At 36.7% G+C, this 13,678-nt stretch overlaps 1 protein-coding gene across 1 annotated transcript in view; it reads right to left on the reverse strand.

Annotated features, from left to right (window-relative positions):
* Positions 1-13,678, reverse strand: part of AEBP2 (AE binding protein 2) — a 64,306-nt gene that overhangs the window by 11,200 nt on the left and 39,428 nt on the right. The window contains exons 4-5 of the mRNA XM_004755734.3: positions 7,318-7,504; positions 2,456-2,580 (exon numbers count right to left, since the gene is read on the reverse strand). Coding sequence (XP_004755791.1) covers positions 2,456-2,580; positions 7,318-7,504 — 312 coding nt within the window. The remainder of the gene's footprint in view (positions 1-2,455; positions 2,581-7,317; positions 7,505-13,678) is intronic.

Consider the following 13,678-nt stretch of genomic DNA (forward strand, 5'->3'; position numbering starts at 1 on the left):
TCTCATAAGTACACAGTAGGTGCTCAATATTTAAGTGAATGAACGAGTGAGTTCTAATGCCACACTTTGGGTCTGGTGACCAATCTTACAGACCTTTGAAGAAAAGAACAATTATAAACCTATGTTATCAAATTTCAGAGGATTTCAGGGGCACCTGGGGGTTTGGATGGTTAAGCATCTGCCTTCAGGGTTCTGGGATCGAGGCCTGTGTCCTACTCCCTGCTCAGCAAGGAATGTGTTTCTCCCTCTCCCTCTCTGCCCACTTGTACTCTCTCTATCCCTTTCTCAAATAAATAAATAAATAAAATCTTTAAAACAAAACAAAAACAACAGCAAAGGAGGACTTGAACCATTACTGCTGAACAAGCCCTTGATCTTACTGAATCTCATTAGAATTCCCAACAGAGCCATTTTAACTTTGTCTTCTCAAACTCTAATTTTCCTTTCAATCCTTTCATTCTTATTTAGATAACTATATTTCCAATGTTGATTTTTTTTAATCCAATGTTCTTTAAAAGAGAATAAATATGGTGTACTTTTCCTCAAATGCAAACTCAGAAAAGGTTCCCTTGCTTTCTAATCTTTATATTTCTTGCCCTTAATTCTGGCAATTATAACCAAAATTGGAAATTTTTCACTGGAAGTATAAATAGAAGAAAAAGTGAAAATGCAAAGCAACAGAACCTCAATGTTATAGGAGATGGAAAAATAAATATTCAAACCAGTAGGGAAACTGATGTCAATACTGATTTTTTACGCAGCTCTTTCTGCCCACAGATCCTGTCCCTGCTATAATAAAACCATGTTTTTGCACCAATAATAATAACTGATCTTTTGTATTTAATTCTGTGATTCTGATTGATATAAAAAAATTAAACCTAAATTTAGTATATTTTATATTTCAACAATCAAAATTAAACAACCCCTTTCTCTAGGGATTCAAATCACCAAGGTCTGCTCTAAAATTTAGCTCTACTAACTTACCTACACCAAAATACATCAATTTAAGGATGACTGGATAATAAAATGGCAAGAGGCATGGGAATAAAGAACAACTCTGTTACCTCTTTGCTAACCAAAAATAAAGTATTTATTGTTTTTCAAATTTGACACTTTTCATTTACTGACCACTGTCATTCAAATAAATATACAGACTGCCCACTATGTGTCAAGGCACAATGACAGAAACTTGGCACATATCAGCAAAATAAACAAATTAAAAACTCCCTCCTGGGGCGCCTGGGTGGCTCAGTGGGTTAAGCCGCTGCCTTCGGCTCAGGTCATGATCCCAGGGTCCTGGGATCGAGTCCCGCATTGGGCTCTCTGCTGAGCGGAGAGCCTGCTTTCCTCTCTCTCTCTGCCTGCCTCTCTGCCTACTTGTGATCTCTGTCTGTCAAATAAATAAATAAAAGCTTAAAAAAAAAAAAAAAAAACTCCCTCCTTCACAAATCTTTAATTTGATGGCCATTATCTTACTTCTGTTTAATTCCAAGTTTAGAAGTGTTTTGGCAGGTGAGGGAGGAGCATGTAAGCACTTATGGCTATGAGCTAAAGAGTCTAATATTCTAATTTTAGAAATGAAACCAGAAAAGACAGCTAGTTTGAGGTTAGAGCCTGATCTTCAAATGCAGAGAAGCCCAAATGTCGCCCCAATACTCCTAAATAGCTCAAATTAAAGGCCAAAATATTCCATTTAACCATCAAAATGTTGAATTGTGGCGGGGCGCCTGGGTGGCTCAGTGGGTTAAAGCCTCTGCCTTCGACTCAGGTCATGATCCTAGGGTCCTGGGATCAAGCCCTGCGTCGGGTTCTCTGCTCAGCGGGGAGCCTGCTTCCCTTCCTCCTCTCTCTCTGCCTGTGTCTCTGCTTACTGTGATCTTTCTCTTGTGTCAAATAAATAAATAATCTTTTTTAAAAAATATTTGAATTGTGGGAAATACAGATGACTCTTGAACAATGCAGAGGTTAGGACTGCCAACCACCCACACTATCGAAAACCCACATTTAACTTTTGACTCCCAAAAACTTTACCAACAGTCTACCGCTGATCAGAAGCCTTACTGATAATATAATTAACATATATTTTATACATTATATGTATTATATACTATGTATTATATACAAATTGTTATATACTATATTCTTACAATAAACCAGGAAAAAAAGAAAATCATATGGAATAAAATACATTTACATTACTTTAATATATTTATTTTTAAAAATCTGTTAAGTGGACACCTGCAGTTCAAACCCATGTTGCTTAAGAGTTAACTAAATTTGCTTTATAACCAACAATACATGTAATTTTCAAAATACTGATAAAGCAGAACTTTTTATGATTTTGTTAAAATATAATTATTAGATTTTGAGCAGTTCAGAAATGGTTGTGAAAGTCAAAATACGTGTTCTTGCAAACCTACATAAATAATTTAAAAAAACAGTAACAAATACTTACAGTACTATGAAAAACAACACTGTGTCCCTTCCCTAAACTTTCTATGTGAGCTGAGAGGTTAAAGCATATGGCTCGATGTCTTATCGCATCCAGTGTTTGTGCATCGAAGAAATCATGTGGTCGTGCTAAAAGTCAATACAAAAATATAAAGAATATTTAGAAAAATATAACAATATGCCAAGCAGCCAAATAATCCATTTGCCACGAAAATATGTAATAAGTAAGAAGGACTGAAACAATTAACATAAATATCTATCTGGTGCTTAAATAAAAAATTTATTTTGCTTTCGGAACCTGGGGTCTAGTTGACAAGAAGCATACACAAAAGCAGACTTCCAACTAATGAGTGAATGTGGATTAACTATGCCCATTGGTGTGTGAAGTTCTAACATTAGGCCCCATGATTCCACCCTGCGGTTACTATCTTTTCCAAACAATTTTAGGTTTTACTTCAGTGCCTCTTTTGAGCACCAGTCCTGCATTTTCAACAATCTGATGAGTTCCTCATCTATCACTATACTGAGATCCAATGCATCACAGCCAAGCATCTAAAATACACATCATGAATATTCTGTATTATCACAAAATCAAAAATGTTCCAAACCTGTGGCACTTGACTGCCTCAGTTGGAGGAGCATAGGGCTCTTGATCTCAGGGCTGTGAGTTTGAACCCCGTGTTGGGTATAGAGATTTAAAAAAAATTTTTTCCCCAAACTTGGCAAATCTGTAATGTTATTTTGGAGTTTTGGACAAGTATTTTCTTGATTATAAGTAACTCTTCTGGGGCGCCTAGGTGGTACAGATGGCTGAGTGTCCGACTCAGTTTTGGCTCAGGTCCTGATCTCAGTGTCCTAAGATCAAGCCCCACATCAGCTCCACACTTAGCAGGGAGTCTGTTTGGGATTCGCTCTCCCTTCATCTCTCTCAAATAAATAAATGAATATTTAAAGAAAAAAAAAATTCTAACAACAATCCAGGGAAATTATAAATATAGTTTTCAGTGCCAACGATTCTGCCAAAATTCTTTCTAACTCCCAGCTCCACCAGTTACTAACTGTGTGACTTCAGGCAAACTGCTTACAATCTGCTTAGCCTATTTCCTTGTGAAATGGAGACACAACAGCTATAGAACTATCATTAAGTAAAACAAATGCATATTAAAAATGCTTTAAATCTCAAAGTAGTTTATATTAATAACCTTATACTAGTTTTTAAAATAAGCTCAAGGGGTGCCTGGGTGGCTTAGCCATTAAGTGTCTACCTTCAGCTCAGGTCATGATCCCAGCGTCCTGGGATTGTGCCCTGCATCAGGCTCCCTGCTCAACAGAAGGCCTGCTTCTGCTTCTCCCTCTCTCGCTACCTCTGCTTGTATTTCCTCTCTCAATGTCTCTCTCTCTGGGTCAAGTAAATAAATAAAATGTTTTTTTAATAATAAAATAAAATAATAAGCTCACAAACCTGGAGTAAGCAATCTCTTAGTGTTAACCACAACAAAACTATACATTAAAGATTTAATTTGGTAAGAACATTTTTTAAATTTCTATTTTCATCCCACAAGTATTATAAATTGTGCCACTTTTATTCCTAATAAGAATGTTGCTCAAGGGGCACCTGGGTGGCTCAGTGGGTTAAGCCTCTGCCTTTGGCTCAGGTCATCAACTCAGGGTCCTGGGATGGAGTCCCTCATTGGGCTCCCTGCTCAGCAGGAAGCCTGCCTCCCCTTCTCTCTCTGACTGCCTCTCTGCCTACTTATGATCTCTGTCAAATAAATAAATAAAATCTTTAAAAACTAAAAATTTTTTTAAAAAGAATGTTGCTCAAAATAGGGAAAATGAAAATTTTCTTATTTTACAACTGTGGAGCTTACTAATACATGAAAATTTTCAAGATCATCTGTAATTAAGAATTAAATTTTATTGACAATAAATGAAATGGCCTAATTTCCTGGTACAGTATTTTCTGAACTACATATATGCTGATTTATCACAGTACTCTGATTTACTACTGTGTAAAGTGGATTTGCCTCTACTAATCATGGAGTTCTCAGAACATCTACACAAATCCACCAGCGCTTTGGTGGGAACTGTTTTCACCAGATGGCATACTCAGTAAATAGCTATTTTTTCACTGGACTTTTCTTCAAAAGTAGTAAGCAAAACAGCAAGTAATAAACTAGCAGAACCCACAGACAAGGAATGCAACGGTAAATCAGAAAAAAAAAAATATTTGACATTTATGGGGAAGAAAAAAAAATCATAAGGAAAAACAAACCCCCTTCCTACCAGATTTGTGCCTACTGGGGGGAAAAAGTATACTCTATCTACTCCGTCCATGTTCTCCAAATACGCTTTTTCCCGAGCAGCATAAGCACTTATAGAAAACAGAGTAACTAGAACAATAGTCTCCAAAGCAGGTCTGTGTCATGATCCATTAGGGTGAGGGAAGAAAATACTATCTCACTACTTTTGTTTTTCATCTCAGTGTTTTTCAATATACCCTTCTTGGTAACTGCCTTATAATGTGTATCAGTAGCATTATCTGTGTGCACTATACAAGCACAGATATTGGGACTGTGTGCTCAAGCATTTTTTTTTAACTGATGAGCTATACAATCAAAAACCTTTGGAGTCGGGGCGCCTGGGTGGCTCAGGGGTTAAAGCCTCTGCCTTCGGCTCAGGTCAGGATCCCAGGGTCCTGGGATCAAGCCTCACATCGTGCTCTCTGCTCAGCAGGGAGCCTGCCTCCTTCTCCTCTCTCTCTCTGCCTACCTCTCTGCCTACCTGTGCTCTGTCAAATAAATTTAAAAAAAAAAAAAACAACAACCTTTGGAGACCACAAAAACAGAGACTGGCTCAAAATTATACATATTACTTTATTTCTTTTTAACCTTTTGGTATGGTATTATGGGTAACTCCCCAAGAACAGTATTAATCATAGGAGATGCAATCTTGTATGCTGGAATCAGGACCAAAAAAAGGTATATATGTAGGAAGATAAACCAGATATGGCATATTCTCTTGGTATGGTATTATGGGTAACTCCCCAAGAACAGTATTAATCATAGGAGATGCAATCTTGTATGCTGGAATCAGGACCAAAAAAAGGTATATATGTAGGAAGATAAACCAGATATGGCATATTCTCTAAATGAAAGATATACAAGTATTTATTGTATTATTCTTTCCACTTTACTTTCAAGTATGTCAAAAGAGAAAAGCTTTAAAATAAATTTTAAAAATTCTACCAAACAGAAAATGACTTAAGCTACAGTTCTATTCGTTAATGTATTTTTCACCCAGTTCAGTGAAAATGACCTCTCTGAATTACAGGAAGAAGGTACTATCAAAGTGACTTTAGTACACTGCTATAGACTGGTGTATTTTTAAGGAAGGAATGGGCTGCAATGGCAGCAGCTCTGCCATTAAAATCACAGGACTTAATAGTGGCTGTTCACAGTGAAAGACCTTGGATCTTTTAAAGTTCATACATTCAGGATTATCCTCATTCTCCTCCATAAAACAAACTGAGGGCTGCTGGTGGGAAGGGGTTTGGGAGAAGGGGGGTGGGGTTATGGACACTGGGGAGGGTATGTGCTATGGTGAGTGCTGTGAAGTGTGTAAACCTGGCGATTCACAGACCTGTACCCCTGGGGATAAAAATATATTATATGTTTATAAAAAATAAAAAATTAAAAAATAAATTAAAAAAAAAAAAACAGGAAACAAAGTTTTTTTTCACCCACCACAAGACCCCCCTCTCCACAACTCTCCCTACCACATAGCCCGCTTTATTAATATTGAAAAAACATTCTCAAAAGAGGCTATAGGGGGCGCCTGGGTGGCTCAGTGGGTTAAAGCCTCTGCCTTCGGCTCAGGTCATGATCCCAGGGTCCTGGGATCGAGCCCCGCATTGGGCTCTCTGCTCAGCGGGGAGCCTGCTTCCTCCTCTCTCTCTGTCTGCTTCTCTGCTTACTTGTGATGTCTGTCTGTCAAATAAATAAATAAAATCTTAAAAAAAAAAAAAAAGAGTTTGGAAGTTTGTCACCAATGATTTCTTCATTTGTCCACTGTAGCTCTGTAGTAACAAAAAAATGTTAACATTTTAGAGACATATCTCCTAATCTGTATGTGTCTGGAGTTTCTTCTATACGCTTATCAAATTCCAACAGAAAGAAGAATATGGCGCAATCTGTTTTTTACTTTCTAGTTCATCCCTCAAGTGGACTCCCTTTCAATGACAGCTGTAGTCTATCACAGTTCTTTATATAGGACATATTTAGTTAGCCAGCTGACATTAAGAACCAGGGCTAGTGCTAGGCTCTGGGAGGTTCTAAGTCAATTCCTACTCCCCACATTTGGCAAGTCTAGATTATCATCTTGTGTTCTATCCTAAATATTGAAGATACATTTCATAACCTGGTAATTGAGCACATAAGAGAGAGACTTAAGTCCTAAGACACACGCTACAAATAGTTTGCTATTCACACATATCACTTTGGAGTAGACCAATTACTTTTACTTCATTATTACTTTTAACATGTTCAAATTTTCCTAAAATACCAACACTGCCATATTTTAAATTTTCTTATTTTAGAACAGAATCAAAGGGGCTCTCAAAATGTATAAAATCTATACAGATTTTATATTCTAAGGCCACAAATACTTACCCTCCCTTAACCACTAAAATAAAACATCTATCACACTGAATTCTCACACTGACACTCAAGGGATCCTATCTGTTTATTACTGTTAACAAAAATACACAAGCAGAGTTAAAGAACAGTAAAACTCAAATTGCATGAATGCCCAAGATATAAACAAAACCTATCTAATATACACACGGATTTTTAGTGAAACACTTACGTAATGAGCGTCTTCTTTTGTTCTTTAATTTTCTCCTTTTGTTCATCCCAGCTTTAGAAGGAGATTCTTCTTTGGCCTTTGGCTGGCTAGAAACTTTTGAGGAGTTCTGCTGACTGAAGTGTGTGGGTACATGGCGAGCTAGCCCTCCCTGAGAAGCAAAGCTGGCATTGCAGCCACCAACAACACACTAAATAAAAATAAAGAAGGATGTCAGGAATGCCATGTAGGGGAGAAGTAGAATATGAATGAGTACTCTGTATTTTCAAAGGTAAATCCATAACACTACAGAACTATTCCAGATAGGAATCATGAGAGACTACTACATCCTTTCTTTTTATAAATTGCCCAAAATAATACACACTAGGCAGTAGCAGGGCTGGAAAAGAAAACTCTATAGTCTCACAACTCTCCAGTTTACTGCCCTTCCTGCTCTATACAAGACAAAAGTAGTGAGATATTCTTCCCAGGAAAAATCTGATTTTCAATTTATCAATTTCCTAAGAGAAACGGTAAGTTTATGTTTTTTTAATGATTTTATTTATTTGTCAGAGAGAAAGGGAGGGAGGTAAGGAGGGAGGAACAGGCTCCACACTGAACAAGGAGCCCTATGCAACACTCAAACCCAGGACCCTGGAATCATAACCTGAGCCAATGATAGAGGCTCAACCAACTGAGTCCCTCGAATCTACCCAATTCATCCTTTCTCCATGCATTCTGAAGGCAAGAATATACCTGTGTGTGTGTGTGTGTGTGTGTACATATATCCAGAAAGCACCTTATGAATCAGAGCTATTTCTAAATATATCTGAAGAACTAAACCACTTAACAGATTCTGATAAAACTGATGCTGGCTGAGACATTTCGCAGCAAGATCCTTATACAGTGCCATTCATAATTATTCTATTTATTTTGATAGACAAGAGACATTTTATGGGCTCTAATGGTACTCAGCATTACTAATAAAAATCTTTAACCATTCTAAGGGGCACACGAAGAGGCAGAATGAGTCAGGGTTTTAGTTCATTCATCTATGTGTTCTGTAAGATGCTGCAAGTATAAGGATAACTTACACTTAAGTTCCCACCCTTAAAGAGCTTTCATCTGGTCAGTAGACATATGAAATGAAAACTTCAAAAAACTTCATTCAGGGGTAAGGGACAGAAAGCTATGGGAAGCCTGAAAAGGAGCAACCAGCCATGTCCAGTGCTTTAAAATCAGTATTTCATTTAAATTCTTACAATGACCCTATAAAAAGTACGGTCCTCAGAGAGCCTGCATCAAGAATGTTCAGCCACAGATTTTGAAATGAGAAGTTTAGCACCTAATGGTTATTGAATTCTCAGAATTTAAAAATTTACTATGTATATTTTGAGTTCCAAGAAAAAAACAGTGCTTTAAAAATTTCCATCTCCGGGGCACCTGGGTGGCTCAGTGAGTTAAGCCTCTGCCTTCAGCTCAGGGCATGATCTCGGGGTCCTGGGATCGAGCCCTGCATCAGGCTCTCTGCTCAGCAGGGGGCCTACCCCCCCTTTCTCTCTGCCTGCCTCTCTGCCTGCTTGTGATCTCTGTCAAATAAATAAATAAAATTAAAAAAAAAAATTTCCATCTCCTATAGACTACCAATAGAACACTATCCACTACAAAAGCCACTAGCCAAATGCTGCCACTTAACACTTTAAGATTACTGTAACCAAGAAACAAAACTTTAATTTTATTTAAATTTTATTAATTGCGGTGAAATTCATGTAACTCAGTGGCCTTTAGTGCATTCACAATGTTATATAACCATCCAGCTAGCTCCACATCCTTGCCAACACTAGTTATTTTCAGTTTATTTTATTAAAATCATCCTATTGAGTATGAAGTAGTAGTAAGTCACTGCGGTTTTTATTTGTATTTCCTTAATAACCATTTAATTTTTTTAAAGAAATTATTTTTACTACAACAGTAGGACCAGCCCCTCCATTTTAATTTTCAAGTGGAGCCTGTTTCTTAATTTCACTACTGAAAAACTTTTAAGTATATCAGGAACAGCCTGGTATGTGAATCTATCTCTCCAATTGCAAATTTTGTGAAATCTAAATAAAGATGAAATGTTTAACATCTGAATGGAGAATACTTAAGTAAAATCACCCTAATGGGTTAGCTTTACACTGTTCTATAAATTTTAGGCACTGGACACATATACTTGTTGAGCACTTGAAATGTGGCTATTCCAAACTGTAAAGATTTTTAAGTATCAAAGACACAATGGGGGCACCTGGGTGGCTTGTCAGTTAAGCGTCCGCCTTTGGCTCAGGTCATGACCCTTTTTTTTTTTAAAGTACTTCTCTCATTCTAAATTCTCATTGTACTTTGTGTTTTTTCTTTTTTTTAAAGATTTTTATTTATTTATTTGACAGAGATCACAAGGAGGCAGAGAGGCAGGCAGAGAGAGGAGGAAGCAGGCTCCCTGCTGAGCAGAGAGCCCAATGTGGGGCTCGATCCCAGGAGCCCGAGATCATGCCCTGAGCCGAAGGCAGAGGCTTAACCCACTGAGCCACACAGGCGCCCCTAAAACTGTTTTCTATTAGAATTCTCAATATTAATTTCCAGAACATTGAAGCATCACTGATTAAAATATACTTGTGATATTTACTCAGTTCTAGATGCTATCGGGGCTATTCGTTGAAGTATTAAAGGATTCTGGAATAAAATGAATCTCCTAGCCTACTGGGACTCTTACAATTAAGGGTATTCTGGGTGGAGTTATATCACAGAGTCCTTCTGAATTTAAAACTGAGGCTTGGATCCGAACTGTCATGTCTGCCTTAATTGTGGTTAAATAGCTAAAGTTTTAAATATGGAGTTTTTGTTTGAATAACTAATATTCAACTGGCAGTTCCAGGGCAAAGACTGTCTTATGTTCTTGTATTCCTTAAATCATCTGACACAAGGGCCCAAAGGACAATAAAAAAAAAATATATATATATATATATATATATATATATGATTATTTATTTATTTATTTCACAGAGATCACAAGTCAGACAGAGATCATAAGTAGCCAGAGAGGCACACAGAGAGGGGGAAGCAGGCTCCCCACTGAGCAGAGAGCCCGATGTGGGGCTCGATCCCAGGACCCTGGGATCATGACCGGAGCTGAAGGCAGAAGCTTAACCCACTGAGCCACCCAGGCACACCCAGAAGTACTTTAAAAAAAAAAAAAAAGAAGAAGAACAGGGGCGACTGGGTGGCTCAGTGGGTTAAGCCTCTGCCTCCGGTTCAGGTCATGATCCCAGGGTCCTGGGATCAAGCCCCGAATCAGGCTCTCTGCTCAGCAGGGAACCTGCTCCCCTCCTCCTGCCCCCACCTGCCTCTCTGACTATTTGTAATCTGTCAAATAAATAAATAAAATCTTTATTAAAAAAAGAAAAAAAAAGATAATTACACACATTTCACTTAAATACAAATTCTTTTCCCCTAGAAGAGAAAATAATTTTAAGCACTATTTAATGAATATTCCACTCATTAGGTATATATCAAAAAGAACAAGGTAGAGACATTTGAGCTATTGCCTCAAATGGCCTTTCATCCCTCTCAACATGAGGATCTCATGATGTGGAGTGTGATTTTAATATTCCAATATTCATGTTTTCACCAACACATACAATGACCCCTGAATTCAAGCCACCACTCTGAGGTTCTGATTTCAACAACAGGGGAAAAATCTGGTTGCTGGACACCAAATGTTTTAAATGATCTATCCCCCAAATCCACTGAAATACTCTATGTATGTTGGCTACGGTTGTGGTCAAGTAGCTGTTCTAAAATGTGAAACATGGAATTGCTGTTTTGTTTTTTGGGTTTTTTTTTCCCCAAATGTATTCGACTATAATAATGCTGAGACTATCTTTGCTAGTATTCTTATTCAGATAGTCCCATAAGTAATATGAAAATCTAGAAGGCACTACTATTGAAACAGAGCAGAAAACATCAGCTTCACAGAAGATAGGGTAGTATTTATTAGCCTCTAATGGTGACCAATTTGTTTTTCTTTTGGGGGAAGAAAGGGAATCAGTTTTTGTCTTTTAGAATCATGATGATCACTGCAGTTATTATTCTTATTTATAGTCAAATATTACCATGTTTGCAGCAGGAACATTCTAAACACTGGCTGCCAAGGCTAGGGAATAGGAGAGCTTCAAATACACAGACACACAAACATACAAAATGTCAAAGACAAATTAAAGACTGATAGCACCAAGAGTATTTAAAGCTTTGTGTTACTACGCAGAAGGTCTGTTGAGAATCAAAAGATTTTATTGTCAATTTAGCCCAAAAGGTTGGGTGGGGGTGGGGGAATGCAAATGACTTAAAAATAATCAGCATTAGAGCTGGTGGGGGAAGGGGGCCCCCTCAGGCACTATAATAAACAAACAAAAATAAATAAATAAATAAAATTACCAGCATCAACTACTACTACAAAACAGGTCATAAAGGAATAAGAGAAGGAAATTATTTCATCATCCATCACAGTGAATGATGCAATAACAGTATCATTCACTACATAACAAATTACCAGAATTAGCCTGTTTGTACAACTATAAGGATATCATAGCTTAAGTCTGGTTTGATAAAATCTCTTTTTTCTTTATCAACAGTTTAGGCCAGGATCTTGATTCCAAAAACACCTAAAAAAATAAGCCTATCTTTATTTATATCTATATTTATATATCGCCTATCTTTATTTATATCTATATTTATATATCGATATTTAATGTATCAATCTTGAAAGTCTGAGTTTTTCAAGCACTACTCCAACACAACAGAAGTTATTCAAGTATGTCAGTATCATGAACGGAATCAATCACGCTGAGCTACAGACTAACTGCTGAGGAAAAGTTACAATAAATAAATTAACCCAAGACAAGTAGATAACTGTACTATGTTCAAAGTAAAGAGAAATACTGGAGTAGGGGAGAAATGTGTGTGCAAAGTAAAGTACATATTAATAAGCTTACCTACTAAAAAGCACAACTGTGTAATTTCTAACATATACAAATCTACCAAGACAAATCAATGTCTCTCATTAGCAATAAAGTAAGGAAATCAAAACAATCACCAAACACATTATATAACTACTTTTTCTTTTCCTCAGTTAAGTAACATATGTATTCCTACGGATGGTAGGGTTAAAGGACTTAGCTATCACAAAGCTCAACACCAGATACTAACAAGAATGAAAACTGAAAAGGGAAAAAAAAAGACCAAGAAATAGTTTAAAATATTCTCATGCCCTACTACTGTAAACACATGTAATTTTTTCTCTCTTAAAGATTTTAAGTAATCTCTACACCCAATGTGGAGCTCCAATTTACAACCCCAAGATCAAGAGTCCTACCCCTTCTACCAACTGAGCCAGCTATGCATTCCAAAACATGTCATGTTTTCCAAATCCTTAACAATTAAAATGTTTCACTACATTTAACAAAATGGCAGCAACTCCCCTTCCCACAAGCCCTAAATGTATATATAAAGCAGAGGTATATATACCTGACAACGTAAACATAGGGATGGGGAAATCTTATCTAGGAACAATCTTTGTACTTTATCAAAAATAAAACAAAAACCCTTGGCAAAGAAGCTATATTTACATTTTAGGAGTATGCTGATTTTATGAATCTAAAATTTCATAATGAGCTAATATGATCAATTATTTTCATATGATACATATGAAAGCAAATTCCACCTTCATCAAGTGATCTAGGTTAAATTAACATCATCGATGATGGAACAAATTCTCATCAGGTATTCCTTGAAGGATACAGTGAGAATTTTGTTCTATTTTCTCCAAAAATGCATAAACTGAATGTGATCATTACAAAAACACCAAACAAACCCAAAATGAGGAATATACAAAATTAAAAAAAAAAAAAGTTTATATTCTTCAAAATTATCAGTGACATAAAGGATTTTTTTTAAAAGTTTAAAAAAAAAATTTTTAAGTGACATTAAGATTAAAGGAGTCATGAAAACTAAATGCAAAGCACCATCCCCAACTGGATTCTAAGCAAAAATATACTACTACAAAAGGACATTACTAGGACTTAGTGCAACTTCAATAGCTACTAGCATCAGTGTTAAATTTCTGGGTCTTGATAATGATGCTAAGGTTATGTAAATGAATATCCTTGTTCTTAGGAATTTCACACTGAAGTACTTAGGGATTCTGTTCCTCTCCAATGTTTTCCCAAAAACGGGTGTACAAGTGTGTGTATAGGTAGGTAGGGAAGGAAAAAGAAGGAGAGATTGAGGTAGGAAGGAAGACAGATGGAGAGACAAATAATGACGGATAGATGGATCCGAGCAAATGCAAATG

The sequence above is a fragment of the Mustela putorius genome, unplaced genomic scaffold (assembly GCF_011764305.1).
Source record: "Mustela putorius furo isolate JIRA1106 unplaced genomic scaffold, ASM1176430v1.1 tig00537227_pilon_pilon_pilon, whole genome shotgun sequence".
NCBI lineage: Eukaryota > Metazoa > Chordata > Mammalia > Carnivora > Mustelidae > Mustela > Mustela putorius.